The 16,429-nt window shown below is 39.6% G+C and overlaps 1 protein-coding gene across 1 annotated transcript in view; it reads left to right on the top strand.

The window, feature by feature from the left end:
* Positions 1 to 16,429, top strand: part of LOC144017493 (voltage-dependent R-type calcium channel subunit alpha-1E-like) — an 80,941-nt gene that overhangs the window by 54,680 nt on the left and 9,832 nt on the right. The window contains exons 19-38 of the mRNA XM_077519125.1: positions 381 to 448; positions 552 to 619; positions 3,019 to 3,765; positions 5,538 to 5,752; positions 5,828 to 5,960; positions 6,039 to 6,168; positions 6,417 to 6,476; positions 6,554 to 6,660; positions 9,213 to 9,309; positions 9,392 to 9,552; positions 10,869 to 11,006; positions 11,091 to 11,292; positions 12,977 to 13,141; positions 13,519 to 13,629; positions 13,707 to 13,787; positions 13,879 to 13,998; positions 14,594 to 14,659; positions 15,832 to 15,923; positions 16,015 to 16,189; positions 16,258 to 16,385. Coding sequence (XP_077375251.1) covers positions 381 to 448; positions 552 to 619; positions 3,019 to 3,765; positions 5,538 to 5,752; positions 5,828 to 5,960; positions 6,039 to 6,168; positions 6,417 to 6,476; positions 6,554 to 6,660; positions 9,213 to 9,309; positions 9,392 to 9,552; positions 10,869 to 11,006; positions 11,091 to 11,292; positions 12,977 to 13,141; positions 13,519 to 13,629; positions 13,707 to 13,787; positions 13,879 to 13,998; positions 14,594 to 14,659; positions 15,832 to 15,923; positions 16,015 to 16,189; positions 16,258 to 16,385 — 3,064 coding nt within the window. The remainder of the gene's footprint in view (positions 1 to 380; positions 449 to 551; positions 620 to 3,018; positions 3,766 to 5,537; positions 5,753 to 5,827; positions 5,961 to 6,038; positions 6,169 to 6,416; positions 6,477 to 6,553; positions 6,661 to 9,212; positions 9,310 to 9,391; positions 9,553 to 10,868; positions 11,007 to 11,090; positions 11,293 to 12,976; positions 13,142 to 13,518; positions 13,630 to 13,706; positions 13,788 to 13,878; positions 13,999 to 14,593; positions 14,660 to 15,831; positions 15,924 to 16,014; positions 16,190 to 16,257; positions 16,386 to 16,429) is intronic.

Genomic DNA, 16,429 nt, shown 5'->3' with positions numbered 1-16,429 from the left:
AAATATGCTCCGTAATGGCTGTGAGAAGCATAGGACATCATTGCTATACTTACTTTCTATGACCTTCCAGAAATGCTTTTGGTATATTAGCCGCATGGTTGCTTTTCTCTGTATGATTTCATCTTTGGTTTTGTGGCAGGAAAAAGTCCAATTTTCCTGAAGCGATTAAGTGTTTGCATTGGAAAAGCAATAACACGCTTCAGAATTGCAGGGCTGAGCAAATAACTCTGTTTAAAAAAAAAAAAAAAAAAAAAAAAAACTAGGCAACAAAACAATTTTTTTTTAATGGAGATGTACTGTGAATCGGCAACAAATGACCAAAACACTGCGAAAACAGTATGCATGCAAATGGCATTTGTTCTGAACTGCCTCTCTGTCAGACACACTCCTCAATGTCTTTTTGGCCATCGCTGTGGATAATCTGGCCAACGCACAGGAACTGACAAAGGTTTGATCTTGAACTATTAATTTCCCCTGCGAGCGACGCTTCCATCTCAAATTCAACCGAATGTGTCACTTAAATCAAACAATGTGCGTGTTCACTTTGCTAGGATGAAGAAGAGGAGGAAGAGTTCTTCAACCAACGGTATGCCAGAGGCAGAGATGGCTTAATATCTGAGTAAGTTAAGGGTTAAGATAAACATATGACCATGCCGGGATGAGAAAATTGATGAAAAAAAAAATTCCCCTCTGCTTCATTTGATTTGTTCCAAATGGATCCTGAACTGAACTAAACACTAACAGAATATGGTAATTGGATGAAAGGAAGAACGTATGGTATAATAATGAGGTTCTCTAGAGTACTGTACGAGCATAATGACCTCTGAAGATTGTTTCTATTCTTTTGACTCTGAACTTGGTCATGAACTTTTAGCCTAGCAGTGACCTGGTGGCTCATTATCCAGTGGAGTCAGACTGGAGGTATTTAGTCAGTCTGTGAGGCTCTAGTGGGAGAAGACACACTTTGGAAGGTGGATATCCCATTCAGGACTGTGGCGTCACAGTGGAAAAACACGCTTGTGCCCATTTAAAAAACAAACAAAACAAAAAAAAACAGTACAGTATCTCATCCAAGCATGGACATGGCTTGCTCAAGGGCTATGCGCATTAGTTTGCATGTTTTTATGCTAGTAATTTGCAAATCAGTACCAAATATTTGGGTGGTGGATCAAACTATTTTAAAAAAATTAATATGGAGAGTATTTTTTTTTAAAATGGCAATTCTATAGATTTTTTTTAGAAATTTATCTACCGTATTTTTGTTTTAATTTACGGTAACTTGTTTTTTAATTAATTTAAGTTACGAGATACATACATACACAATTCATGTACTTTTTTACCTTTTATCATAATAACCCTTGGAATTTCACTAATACAAAATTTTAATTAGAGATTTTTATATTGTAAGAAAAAGCTGAAGACTGAATTATCAGTAAATACAATTACAACAATTCTGATTTTTTTTTGTCTTGTGATCAATATTAAATACATTTTTGAACGAAAGTAGCATTTTAAGTCTCTGGATGTTGATTTTTACACTGCATTAAAAATATACACTTGTAGTGTGCCTAAATATTTTTAGAATTTAGTAAAATTCAAGTATTCCAAATTAGTAGCTAATATAAGTAAACAAATATAATCAAACAACCTCCCACTTAGGTGGGTGTGACAATCAATGGTAATTAAATAAATAAATAAATCTGAAGTCAAACACCAACCATATTTTTCAATAGGTTGCACCCCTAAAACTGCATTTTGTTTTGTTTTGTTTTGTTTGTTTATTTGTTTTTGACTCATATTGCGTTATTTTATCGCACATTGGGTTATTTCTAACCCAGCAGTTTTAAGGGTTTGCTAAGACTCTCTCACTGTCATTTGTTCGTTAGATGTACCGTATAGCTAAATTTTGCAGTGTTTTAATGTGTTTTGCTGTTCCATCATGTTGTCTCGTTTTATGCCTGTTGTAAAGTGGCACTGGCCAAAATGACATTAGGTCCCCATGATTTGACCTTAGATGCTAAGATTATTATGCTGATTATTTAAAATTCATTTGCTGTAGTAATCATAACCATAAGGTTCAAACCTGTGTCAACTTGCACGTAATGTTAATTGGAGGTCACATTTTGGACTGTGTCACCACTGTTCTGTGTATGTTGTAAAACTAATGTCTTGTTTTCAAATCATCACTCATTTATTACATGGACAACAACAGAATCAGAATAACAGTAAGTAAAACGGTATGCATCTGTCTTCCTCTCTAGAAATGTCTCCCTGAAACACTTGTTGAGATTTTGTTCTTTCGATTTGACACTATGCTTTTGTGTTAATCCTGCACTTTCCCTTTTGTGGTCTTGTGGGTTTTTTCACTTTTTATCTCTCAGGTAACCTCATGTTTTTTTCTTTTTTGGATGCCTTTATTTCTTTAGCTTGGACTATTTGACATATTTTTCCCATTACACCTTTTTAGAGTCACAGAAAAGGTCTCATCTTTTCTGGCACGTTTCAGTTGTTCCAGCACTTTATTTATTTATTTATTTATTTATTTATTTTTCTTGCATATTTGGTATGCTACATGAATATTAGTCTGAATGTTGTTTTCCGCCAATGAAGCAGTAGTTTGACCTTTTGGAAAATGTGATTCGTGACAAGTGGAATTTGCTCTGAAGTCTGTTAGCTCTGCACAAGGAAACAACTAGCGGAACTTCACTCATTCGGTCAAAAACAAAACAGCACACTTTGGTTTTGCTTAGTGACCCAGCAATAGTGCAATAGCAATAGCCATTGAAAATTAGCGAGCACCTTACATTACTTTTGAGACAAGAAGCTGGCTAGTTGTTTCTCTCTACAACTGTATATGCTGTGCTTGGCTAAGCTACATAAAGTTTAAGCATTGTAGTTTCAGTAGATACTAGATAAGAATCACTCGTCTCACTCAAATGTCCAAAATGTCAAACTAGTCGTTTAAAATTGGGTATTTCTGCCGGCAAGTATTGATATTGTATGTATTGTGCTCTTTAGTGGAAGAAGAAGACCCTACCTATACAGGAAACGAGCCATCCACCGAGGTCGACCTACCTTCCCCGATGACGCAGACGGAGCAATGGCCGCTGCGGATGAACAACCCCTCAACAGCTCCAACGCCTTCGCCAACCGCCGCGAGAGGCGGAGAAAAGTCAACATGTCCGTGTGGGAGCAGAGGGCTAATCAGTTGCGCAAACGCCGCCAGATGGCTAGCAGGGAGGAACTCTTCAACAGTCCCGCCGAGGACACCGTCGAAACCCCCAGTACCCACCACGTGCCCGCATTGTCAGTAGAAGCCAGCCCAGCCCACCTGCCTGAGTCCCCGATGTCAGTGGGGATGCCCTTACCCGAACCGCCGATGTCAATAACTATCCCCATACCTGAACCCCCGGTGGCCGAGCCTTTGGTCAACCTTTCTGAGGAGAAAACAGGTGGCACTAACCACCGAACTACAGGCGGGGGTCGGCACAGGATGGCCCGCAAGTTCAGACCAGGTCAGGGACCAGAGGAAGGGGCCAGACACAGACGTCACCGTCACCGAGAGGCTCGCGCTGAGGCCAAGAGCCTGGACTGCACACAGACGCCACATGATGCGCTGCTGGTCAAGCGCTCACACAGTCAGGAGAGGAGGATCCTGGATGAGAGGGAGGAACACGAGGAGAAAGCCGAGACAGAAGGCCAGGTCCAGGATGATTCTGGAATGTGTATCGTCAACCCGTATGCAGACGTTGGAGAAGATGGAAGGTAGACTGTCAGAAAATGGTTACCTTTATACCAGGGGTCTCCAAGTTCGGTCCTCGAGAATCCCTATCCAGCCTGTTTCCATGTTTCTCTCCACTAACACACCTGATTCATGATCGGGATCGTTATCAGGCTTCTGCAAAGCTTGCTGATTAGCTGATCATTAGATTCAGCTGTGCTGAAGGACAGAGACATGGTAAACAGGCTGGATAGGGGCTCTCAAGGACCAAACTTGGAGACCCCTGCTTTAAACTGTCTTATTACTAGGGTGGGACTCCCTTGAACTTCTATTTCATTAGAAAGAGCATGTATTTCATTAGGAAGGCACCTTTAGTCCCTTGGTAAGTTGTGAAGACATGTTTAGTCCAGTGGGAAGAACCTTTGGAGTATACCTGCACTCCCTTGGGACGATATTATTAGTCTTCCCTTGAGATGATACCTGGACTCCCTTGGGAATATACCTTTATTTACTTGGTAAGATACCTGTACTCTCTTGGGAGGATCACTGTACTCCCATAGGGAAGACACCCATAGCCCCTTGGAAAGTAACTGTACTTCCCAGGGAAGTACCACTGATTGTCACGTCCATCTAAGTGGGGTGAAATTTGGTCTCCACATTTGGCCCATCCACTGAGGGAGCAGTGAGTCGCAGCAGGGGCTTGCGCTTGGGAATCATTTTGGTGAAAGATACCTGTACTAAAATCCCTGTACTTCCTTTGAACTCTTGTACTCCTTTGGGAAGATGCCTGCATTACCTTGGGAAGATACCTTTCCTCCTCTGGCAAGATACCTTTATTCCCTTGGGTAGTAACCTATTCTCCATTGGGAGGTAACTTTTACTCCCTTGAGAGAATACTTGGACTCCAAGAGGTAAGACACCCATAATCTACTGGAAAGAACCTGTACTCCCCAGTAAAATACCTTTACTTCCTTCACAATCTTTTACTCCTTTGGAAGATACCTTCATTCCTTTGGGAACATTCCTTTACTCCCCTGCCAAGATACTTTAACTCCCTTGGGAAGTAACCTTTGCTCCCTAGGGAAAATTCCTATACTCCCATGGGGAAGACACCCACAGTCCCTTGGAAACTACTTCCAGGGGGAAATACCTGTACTGTAATACCTTTGGAAGATACCTGTACTCCCTCTATAAAATACCTGTATTTCCTTAGGAATCTTGTATTCCTTTAGTCAGATACCTGAAGATCCCCTGAGAAGTAACCAATGTTCTCTTGGGAAGTAACCTTTGCTCCCATGGGAAAATACCTGTACTCCCTCGAGAAGACACCTGTACTTATAGTACATAGGAAAGGAAGACACCTGTACTCCCATGAGAACTTGAGAAGACACCTGCACTCCCTTGGAAAGCTACTTGCACTCCTTTGGGAAGCAACCTGCACCTCCTTGGGAAGTTGCCTGCACTCCATTGGGAAGATACTACCTCTTCTCTCTGGAGAATATACTTTTATTTCCTTGACAAACAGTATCTTCTGTACTCCATTGGGGAAGGGATTTGTTTTCCCTTGGGACGATAATATCACGTCCTTAGGAAGATAATCATGTTTCCTTGGGATTTTTTTCCCACTTGGTGCATTTTTAGTCCAGGAAGAGGTTACAGTTAAGTGTACCTTTTGGGGACATACCTCTATTCCCTTGGGAAGATGTCTCTACTCTCTTAACAAGATTACCCTTTTATACCTATGTCTGTCAGTGTCGGGTTTTCAAAATATGTCTTTTGATCATATCTTTATTACCCTTTTTGTCTCTTGCCTCAGGATGTCTGACATTCCCGAGCCTCCGCAGTGCGAGCGACTTCTGGATTGTCCAACCATCCCAGTGGAAACGGCTCTGGAGGCCACGGAGTACACCGTGTGCAGCCTTGAAGCTGAGAAACGCGTGGGCTCCCTCCACCGTGACAAGTCCAATACAGAAGGATGTGTGGCCATCGAGATGTCTGCACAGCCCCTGCTGGAGTTAACGCCTATGACAGGTAGTCCCGGACATTCTCAGCCAGACACAAAAAACCTTGTCACACCAATTCTGAATAAAACTTTCTCACTTGTAGTAAACAGTAAAGAGCTGGAAGCCTACCATTCAGAAAAGAGAGACAGAGAGGAAGAAACAGAGGAAGAGGAACCTCCTATTCCTCCTAAACCTGTTGCTCCGGGCAGCATGTTCCTCTTCAAGGCCTCAAACCCGTAATATGATGAAAAGTCTGACTATTTTCTCGAAATGAATCACAACTGTTTTTTTTTTAACCAGTGTTTGGTCTACAGAATCAGAAGGATCTGCCACTACATTGTCAATATTCGCTACTTTGAGATGAGCATCCTCCTTGTGATCGTGGCGAGCAGCATTGCGCTTGCCGCTGAGGACCCCGTGTGCACCAGTTCGGAAAGAAACAAGGTGCAAAAAGATTCTTGAGGTCGTATGCAATTGGATGTAATGGGTGATATATGGAGAGAAGGGGTCTACTCTCACCTGCATTATTTGCATTTATTGGCTGTTAAAAAGACCATATAAGACAAAAACTAAGGAAACTTACCCTTTCATAATAAACATAGCATTCACACCCATGCTTTAAGTAAATACAACATTGAGTGTAAGACTGGAATTGGTTGTATAAAAGAACATATTTCTGCTTTTTAAATCAGGTCCTCCGTTATTTTGATTATGTCTTCACCGGTGTGTTCACCTTTGAAATGATCATCAAGGTAGGCGCACGACAACATCATTCACTGCTGTGAAAACATGACTGTGTGGCGTGACTCAAATTGTGTGTGTATTAAAGATGATTGACCAGGGCCTCATCCTGCACGACGGCTCCTACTTCCGAGACATGTGGAACATCCTGGACTTCATCGTGGTGGTGGGGGCGCTCATTGCCTTCGCTCTGACGTGAGTCACCGTATAAGCACCTGTCTGCCGGTGACTAACACGCTGACTCACTGCCAGTCACCGGTGACCATGAGCTGTGGTTATATATCACTTTTCACTGCATTGTGCCTTAATGACACAGGAAAGGAAGTGGTATTTCTGTTTAATTGTATTGTGTCATGACTTGACAGTAATTATTTCTGTTTGTCTCTCAGTGTAATAACTAACCTTTTTTAACTGTTTTGCCTTTTGTTGTTAATTTCTCTGTTGTGACTATAGCTGTGACTCTTCCAGCTCACAGTGTCTCTTATGCCTCCTCCCTCTTTTTCTCTGTTGTTCCTGTGGATTTTGTCTCTGTGGGGGCACCCAGGAATGTGATGGGGTAAACATTTAATTATGTCCCACTAAAACTTCACAGTCATGTTCCTTGATTTGTCTTATTTTATGGTTTAAATCAGTGCACTTCCGTTTGTGGTGTTTTTTTAAGTTTATTTGTTGTCTCCCAAAATGTCACTAAACTGGAGAGCTGGACTCATACAGACATATGCTCCATTCGAGGAAGGCAGGAATTCGGACATATCCCAGTTCTGACCTCAAAGCTTTCGAAGCGAATGTTTAACAACAAATATGGATGATTCTGATAAATTGTTTGTTTTTATAAATTGTAAATATAAATACAGTGTTCCCTCGTTTTCCTCTGGGGTTAGGTTCCAAAAAATACCCACAATAAATGAAATCCGCGAAGTAGTTAGCTTTATGTTTTACATTTATTATAAATGTTTTAAGGCTCTAAAACACACCACCACACAGTTTATACACTTTTCTCACATTCCTCTCATGTTTAAACATTCTCAATGTTCAAACCTTCATAAATGTTATAAAATAGGTACATTATTGTGTAAAAAAAAAAGAATGTAAAACTGCACTAAAAAAAATCTGTGATACAGCGAGACCGCGAAAAGTGAATCGCGTTATAGCGAGGGAATACTACTAGTGTGTTCACTACCACTACTTCTACTACACTACACTACGACTTAACACAGTCAGTTGAAATCCCGTTGGATTATGTAGTTACTTTATTCAAATAACTAAAGTAATGTTATAATAAATAAATGTTTATTTTCATGTAAATTATGTTTTGCGAGTCACGGTCTTTGTCTCTACGGGGTTCACCATTATCGAGTGACGTCAGATTTAAACTGGTTGGTGAAGTCAGGAGCCTTTTGTTTTTCCCGACTTCGCAACTCAGATTTCCGATTTAAAAGGGACGTTACCGTGCATGGTTCCTGGTATGAAGTCAGAAAAATCGATTTCCCACCTTCCTCGAAAGCAGCAATGCACACCGGCCACTTCATTGGTTACATCTGCATAATACAAAGTGAGGTACACTCCATTTATGTATTTATTTATGTATTTATTTATGTATTTATTTATTATCATTATTATTATTATTATTATTATTATTATTATTATTATTATTATTATTATTATTATTATTATTATTTATTTATTTATTTTTAGATATTAAATAGATACATTTTAACAAATTTAAGATTAAATTTAAGATTGAGTCATGCAGTGGTTTTGCACTTGCGGATGCACCTATTCACAGATTTAAAAAAAAAACAATTCTCACCATTTTTTTTTTAATGTTTGTCATATTTCCCTTCAAATCATGCTTTTTCTTTTTTTGTTTTCTTTTTCTTTTCTTTTTTTAAATTAAGACAACTCCAGTAAATTATAATACAATACATTCCGGATTTAAGTCATTTTAACGCATTTGATAATTTTGACCTAATTTTGTATGTATTTACTAGTGCTGTCAGACGATTAAATTTTTTTTTTATCTAATTAATTACAGTACAAGATTTTTAATCAAGCTGAGGTTCAGTGTATGGATGGCATGAGATGCACTAATCGCAGAAATAACACTGATCGCATTATAAATAGAAAATAGTTCGAAACCATCATTAGTATTGTACAATATAAATCTGTTAGACATGTCAATTCATTTATCAAAAAGCTATATTATATGAAAGTGCTAAACTTGTGCAAAATTACCAATAGCAGCATTCAACTAATTTAATCCATAAGAACATTGCATTCTAAGAAATAACATGCATAAAACACATACAGTTCAATGACATTCAAATGTCAAAAACAACAGCTTCATTGAGTAAAGTGCTGTACAGTGAATCATCAATATCATCAACCACTTCAGTGATTATTTTATACAACCATTTGAGAAACTTGTCAAAGCAAATACAACTGGACCGTGTAAAACCATACCAAATCAACCGATTGCGTATTTTTTTTAACGCACAAATTTGCGCGTAATTCAATATTCAATATTTATTCATTTTGTCATTGTGCAAATAACATGGTTAATTAATCTAGATTAACGTGTTAAACTGACATCTTTAGTATTTACACTCCAAACCGTCACACACAAAAACTTCATTGTCTTTAAAATGTGTATGTTTGTTTTCACAGAATTTTTGTGTTTTTGTGGTGCACTGGTTAGCAACTGCTCAAGCTTGACCCTAAACATGACATTTCAACATTTTGAACAGAAACAACAAAGGTCGCGACATCAAGACCATCAAGTCCCTCCGCGTTCTGAGAGTCCTGCGGCCTCTCAAGACCATCAAGAGGCTTCCTAAACTCAAAGTAAACTTCAGCAACACACTCCCTCTTATACAGTACATGACCTTGATCAACCATTTTGTTTCCCCCTTCTTTCTCTTTGTAGGCCGTGTTTGACTGTGTGGTGACATCCCTGAAAAATGTCTTCAATATCCTCATCGTGTACCAGCTGTTCATGTTCATCTTTGCCGTCATCGCCGTGCAGCTTTTCAAGGGCAAGTTTTTCTACTGCACCGACAGCTCCATGAACACAGAGAAGGAGTGCCAGTAAGTGCTTGTACCAAAACACAACCACAAAAAACTAGGGGTGTCACAATTAGTGCGTTAATTTTGAGTTAGTTCCTTTAACTCCACTATTTTTTTTTTTTTAAACACGTTATTAATAACCACCCCTTACTTATAAAGCCTGTACTGGGAGAATTCCAGTCGCACTGCAGTAGACATATCCAAGTCAAAATTTAGCAGTAATACGTTTCATAATAATGCACATATTTGTGGACAGTGGGGTCAAGTTGTATTTTACGATTTTAAAAATGTGTAGAATTTCACAAGTTACTTTATGTTAAAGATTAGATAGCTCTTAATATGAAAACAAAACTGCACTGAGCTGTCACCAATGTTTTACAAATGCAAATATGCCATCTAGTGGCAGAAAAATTACCTCAACACAAATCAATATCACACTTGTTGTTTTTTTTACAGCACAATACATCCTTTTAATTTTAACTCAATTTTATGAATTATTATAAAATGACTTCGATGACTAAAAGAAGCAGCCATATTTCTATTAGTTTAACTTTTTTATGTTTACAAGAGTATAAAAACTTGGAAAAATATATTGTAGATTATATTGTACATTTAGAATAGATACAAAATTTGAGATTAATTGAGAGTCAACTACTGAAGTCATGCGATTAAATACAATTAAAAAAATTTAATCGTCTTGACACCTCTACTAAAAATCAATATCATCCATCGTCCATCCATTTTCTTGACCGCTTTTCCTCACAAGGGTCGCGGGGGAGCTGGAGCCTATCCCAGACGGCTTCGGCAGTAGGCGCGGTACACCCTGAACTAGTTGCCAGCCAATCGCAGGGCACACAAAGACGAACAACCATCCACGCTCGCAAGCACACTAGGGACAATTCAGAGTGCCAAATTAACCTGCCAAGCATGTCTTTGGAATGTGGGAGGAGACCCGAGTACCCGGAGAAGACCCACGCAGGCACGAGGAGAACATGCAAACTCCACCCAGGAAGGCCGAAGCCTGGACCCAATCTTGCGTCCTCAGCAGTGGGAGGCGAACGTACTAACCAGTCATCCACCGTGCCGCCCACCAATAGCATCCATGTTTTGTTTATTTATCTTTTATTGCACATGATGACAATTTTTGTAGTATAGCCTAACAAATATGAATAGTTAATGTGATGCTTCTGTAGAATGAAGGAGAAAACCAATTAGTTGGTGTGATTTGGTATTAGGGTCTTGAGATTGTTCTGATATGCTGTGATGTACTGAACCACTGGAGTGAATATTTATGATACAGCTCTCGCATTGGATCTCCTGTGATGTGTGCACCTCAGAGGCTACTACATTGACTACACTAGGGACAAGAAGGAGGTGAAGAGGAGAGAGTGGAAGAGACACGAGTTCCACTACGACAACGTCTGCTGGGCCCTGCTCACTCTTTTCACCGTCTCCACCGGCGAAGGATGGCCTCAGTCTGTGTTTTTCGAGTACACTTATGACACTACCTATTGAAATGAACAGTAAAAAGCTAAGTTGTGAAGTTGTCTTACCGACAGGGTACTGCAGCACTCCACCGACGTGACCGAGGAGAGCTTGGGGCCGAGTCGAGGGAACCGCATGGAGATGTCCGTTTTCTACGTGGTGTACTTTGTGGTCTTTCCCTTCTTCTTCGTCAACATCTTCGTGGCTCTGATCATCATCACCTTCCAGGAGCAGGGTGATAAGATGATTCAGGAGTGCAGTTTGGAGAAGAATGAGGTGCGGTCCCATCACATCACCGCACACACAAGTTCTTAGCTGATTTGGATCGCTAGGGGTGGAGAGTGCTCAAATTTGGCCTGATTGTCAATATGTGTGTACTACACTTTAAGGGGAAGTCAACCCCGCAAAAAATCCTGACAATAACATTGTTATGCTCTGGGGTTGGATCCCAAAAACGCAGACACTAATAAGATTTTATTTATTCGCATAACTTCGAGAGGCGTGGACCTAACTTGCCTAGACCAGAAACAACGAGAATGTATCAAGAGACGCTAAGCTAACTTGGGCTGTGAAGGTGCACAGAGGAACAGAAGAATAATTCGGCCAAAAACACACCCTCCTTAGACAGCAAATCGATCTGATTGGTTGTGGCTAGACATGTGGGTAACAGGACTGTCATGTAATTATCTGATTGGCTATTGACCAGATAAAGAGATGAAAGATTCCTGACATCACATAGCGTCTTACCAGTTGAAACTAGATGCTGGTTAGATCAGTTCAAAACAGACACTTGACCTCACGGTCATGACTCAAACATAACGCTTGCATAGCCCAAGCATAACCCTTGCATGACCCTAGTCATGACAGTAAACATAACCCTTGCATGACCCTAGTCATGACAGTAAACATAACCCTTACATGGCCCTAGTCATGACAGTAAGCATAACCCTTACATGACCCTAGTCATAACAGTAAACATAACCCTTGCATGACCCAAACATAACCCTGTCATGCCCTTACATGACCCAAACATAACTCTGGCATGACCCAGTCATGACACATGTTCTATGCAGCCTCACTGGTCTAAAAATGGTATTCTGGTTAGTATTGTGTCAGTGGAATATGAGTTAAGCAGCAAAATCCAGCCGTTGTTATTAACTCATTCACTGCCAGTCATTATAGAAAATTTTTACATTTCCAATACTCACGTGATATTACATTCAATAATTATATATAAACCGAATCTACCAAATAACAGAATAGACTCCCTACTTTTTGTCCCGTCCCGTTCTTTTATAATTGACAGCAGAAAAATGTAGGTTTGCCAAAATACAGCCATTTCTCCCATGGACTCTGAAACTGTGTTTATTTCCTATAAAATGGGGCAATGATGTCATCTACCGGTGGTTGGGCATCAGTAAAGTTGTTTCCAAGTTTGATATTTACAGTGGAGCATGCTCAGATTCGCCCCCATTTAGCACCGCTCTAAAAAATACAATTGACAAGTATACTTGTCAAAGGCAGTGAATGAGTTAATATCAGAAGGCGGCCATTTTGCCATTTGCTGTCAACTGAAGATGACATAATAGTTCAGGGTTCAGGCAACGACCAATCACAGCTCACCTATTTTCTGAAACTAAGCTGCGGTTGTTTGTAAACTGAGACCTGAGCAGCATTGATGTCATCTTCAGTCGACACTAGTGTTAATTTGATCCACCATTTTTAAATTTAGTCTCAGTTTTAGTGCAGTTTCAATCACGCTTGTTAGTTTTTATCATAGTCAGTCAACCTCATCCCAATTTTTATTTAGTCAAAAAGAGATGGAGAAAACATGATCACAAATATTAATCAGAATATCGTATTTAGACTAGTGAGGTCATATAACAGATTTATTGTCAAGAAATGTTTAAGGTTGACTTCCCCTTTAAGACTTTCTTACTTACTTTTCTGTTTCCTCCAGAGGGCCTGCATTGACTTTACCATCAGTGCCAAGCCCATGACTCGCTACATGCCCCAGAACAGGCAAACCTTCCAGTACAAGTTGTGGCACTTTGTGGCGTCGCCCTCTTTCGAGTACACCGTGCTAGTGATGATCGCCCTCAACACGGTGGTCCTCATGATGAAGGTAAACATTACACAGAATTTTCCTCAAATAGGGGAAGGGGATGGCTAATTACTGAAGTGCAGAGTTCCAGTAGAAATGTTTTACCTCAGCCACTTTAGATTTAGAACATCACTTTGTTCGATCACGGACTTTTTTCGTACAAATGTGCTTTTATGCATAAGGCATTTTATGCAAATACATTTGCCATGATGAACATCCATCCATCCCTCCATTTTCTTAACCGCTTACTCCTCACAAGGGTCGTGGGGGTGCTGGAGCCTATCCCAGCCAGCTACGTGCAGTAGGCGGGGTAACCCTGAACTGGTTGCCAGCCAATTGCAGCCATGATGAACATTTACTACTAATATTTCATCATCATCTTTTGTCTGTTTCTTCAGTACCACTCGGCGCCCACAGCCTACGACACAGTCCTGAAGCACCTCAACACAGCGTTCACCGTCCTCTTCTCCCTAGAGTGTATACTCAAGATCATGGCGTTTGGTTTTGTGGTGAGGAAAGTCACGCTAAGGTACCGAAATGTAAAGTAGTAACATATAATAGTGCGGTCTTTTTTTGTTTCCCGCAGAATTATTTCAGAGACACTTGGAATATTTTTGACTTCATCACAGTGCTTGGCAGCATCACCGAGATTGTTGTGGATTTGCAGGTGAAACCGAAACGCTCCAAATATGTTCTGGAATTGTAAATGCAGAATTTATACGAAGAGCTCTGATGTGCTCGTTTTTTTTCCGGTCCAGTCGATGAACACCATCAACATGAGCTTCTTGAAGCTCTTCCGAACAGCCCGCTTGATCAAACTGCTGAGGCAGGGTTACACCATTCGCATTCTGCTCTGGACATTCGTACAATCTTTTAAGGTCAGATATCTTTACCTCACCCAAGAAGTTTATTCACTTTTGTCAGTGTGCATGTTTTGCTTCTTCAGTCTTGATTATTTTATTTTTATTTTTTTTTTTTGGGGGGGGGGGGGGGGGGGGGGGGCATTGATAGTGGAGTGGTTCCCATAACTGACTTCCATACAGCAGTTTGAGTTGGTATGTGTGATCATGATGAGCCAGTTCTACAAATTGCTATCAGCCGAAGAACATACCGGCCGTCCGAAATTTCTGGTGGCCACCCCGCACCAAAAACATTGTTTCATTACATTACTTTGAAATAAATATATATTGTTAAGCTTTCCTACATTAAGAAAATGTATACTTAGTATTTAGTCTCTATAATGAATTCCTCCACCCTAGTTATCGAATTTTGTCTACTTGTTAGCTAACAGCCAATCAAAGTGAGCAATTGTCACCAATATCAATGACACTCCAACACAATTTTTTTGCATACTGCATTTGTTGACCCATTCATCCAAGTCGTATCACTCCAAAAAATCTAAAATAAATAAAGAAAAATGCTTTCATTCTTCACAGTTCTTTCATTGCTTGTCGTTGCAATTGTTTCCAATAGGCACTTCCTTACGTCTGCCTGCTGATCGCCATGCTTTTCTTCATATACGCCATCATCGGAATGCAGGTAAGGTCTCCAATTTGCTCTGTACAATTGAACCTCCAAAGTGGAACAATTTGGAGTTGAACTAAAATGCTAAAGAAAATCATAGTGTCTCAAATTTCAGTTCAAACTGGTTTGTTTTCTTTGACGACAGAAGTTGTGATGATGAAAAAATTGAGTGGCTACTCAGTAGGGATGTAAACATATCCAAACATCACGATATGATTTTATCACGATATGAAAATCATGCGATACGATAATGATCACAATATTATTGGGAGGTTGGCGATACAAAAAAAGGTCATAATATTGTAATAATAATAATAATAATAATAATGATAATAATAATGTCATACTAAAAAAAGCCACACAATATTGTGCTTTTGTACGTACATTACAGCAATGAAAAATATTCTAAAAAATATTATATATAAATATAATGTATGTATGTGTGTATATATATATATATATATGTATGTATATATGTATGTATATGTATGTATGTATGTGTATGTATGTATGTATGTATATGTATGTATGTATATGTGTATGTATATATATGTATATGACTCTATTCACAAACATACTATGTCCCCCTTCATCTGTCCATTAGCGTGGATTTTAAACATAGAAGGGCCAAAACATGCCTTGTGAAAATTAAACTGCACTAAAAAACTAGCCACCAGAGGGTGCTAGGACTGCACAAATGGAAATCAACACGACTTTCTTTATCAGATCTCAATCTCTTAATATTGTGACATGATGACAATATATTGTGCCAGTTCTAATATCGAGATATCAGGATATTGCAGTTATCGTTATCCCGTTATACTGCTAAGTAGGCTACACTTTGACAATTCGTATTTATTGAATATCAGTTACAAACATCAAATTAATAATACCATGCAGATGCTAATTTCAATCGCATTCAGCTTCACGTATAACAAACAGAAGCTGATCAATAAAAAAGTAATTAGTTTTAGTTAATTGGTAAACTTGTGACTTAAGATGCAACTTAAAGCATTGTCTGTACATAAAAAAAATAAAGTTTATTACACAACAAATTAATTTACATTATTTCTTATGGGATTTTTTTTTTTTTTTTTTTTAATTAGAGTAACTATTGTGTTCCCTTTGGAAGTTTCACTGTATTCTGATGTTACTGTTGATGTAATATTGCTATCATGCCTTTCCAGGTGTTTGGAAACATCAAGCTGAATGACGAGAGCCACATCAATCAGCACAACAACTTTAAAACCTTTTTCGGTGCGCTCATGCTGCTTTTCAGGTGGGCCTCACGCAGCGTCAGCTAATTTTGATGTTGACTGTGTAGCTCCATGTCATGCAAATGAGCCACTCACTGTCGTTTAAACCTTCAGGAGTGCAACGGGGGAGTCCTGGCAGGAGATCATGCTTTCCTGTCTGTCGGGTCAGGAGTGCGAGCCCGACCCCTCCATCGCACCCTTCACCTTGTCTCCGGATCACAAGGGAGGCTGCGGCACTGATTTCGCTTACTGTTATTTTGTCTCCTTCATCTTCTTCAGCTCCTTTCTGGTCAGAAGACAAACTATGCAAAGATGATGATGTTGATATTCCGTTTGAATGTACTTTGTTACTTGTAGATGTTAAATCTCTTCGTGGCTGTCATTATGGATAACTTTGAGTACCTGACGCGAGACTCATCAATCCTCGGACCGCATCACCTGGATGAGTTTGTCAGAATCTGGGGAGAGTATGATCGTCTGGCATGGTGAGATCAATTTATTGCATCCATTGAAGTGAGAATTTAATTAT

Source organism: Festucalex cinctus, chromosome 1, assembly GCF_051991245.1.
Source record: "Festucalex cinctus isolate MCC-2025b chromosome 1, RoL_Fcin_1.0, whole genome shotgun sequence".
Classification (NCBI taxonomy): domain Eukaryota; kingdom Metazoa; phylum Chordata; class Actinopteri; order Syngnathiformes; family Syngnathidae; genus Festucalex; species Festucalex cinctus.
The sequence above is the reverse complement of the archived record's forward strand: the minus strand, read 5'-3'. Positions and strand labels throughout refer to the sequence as shown.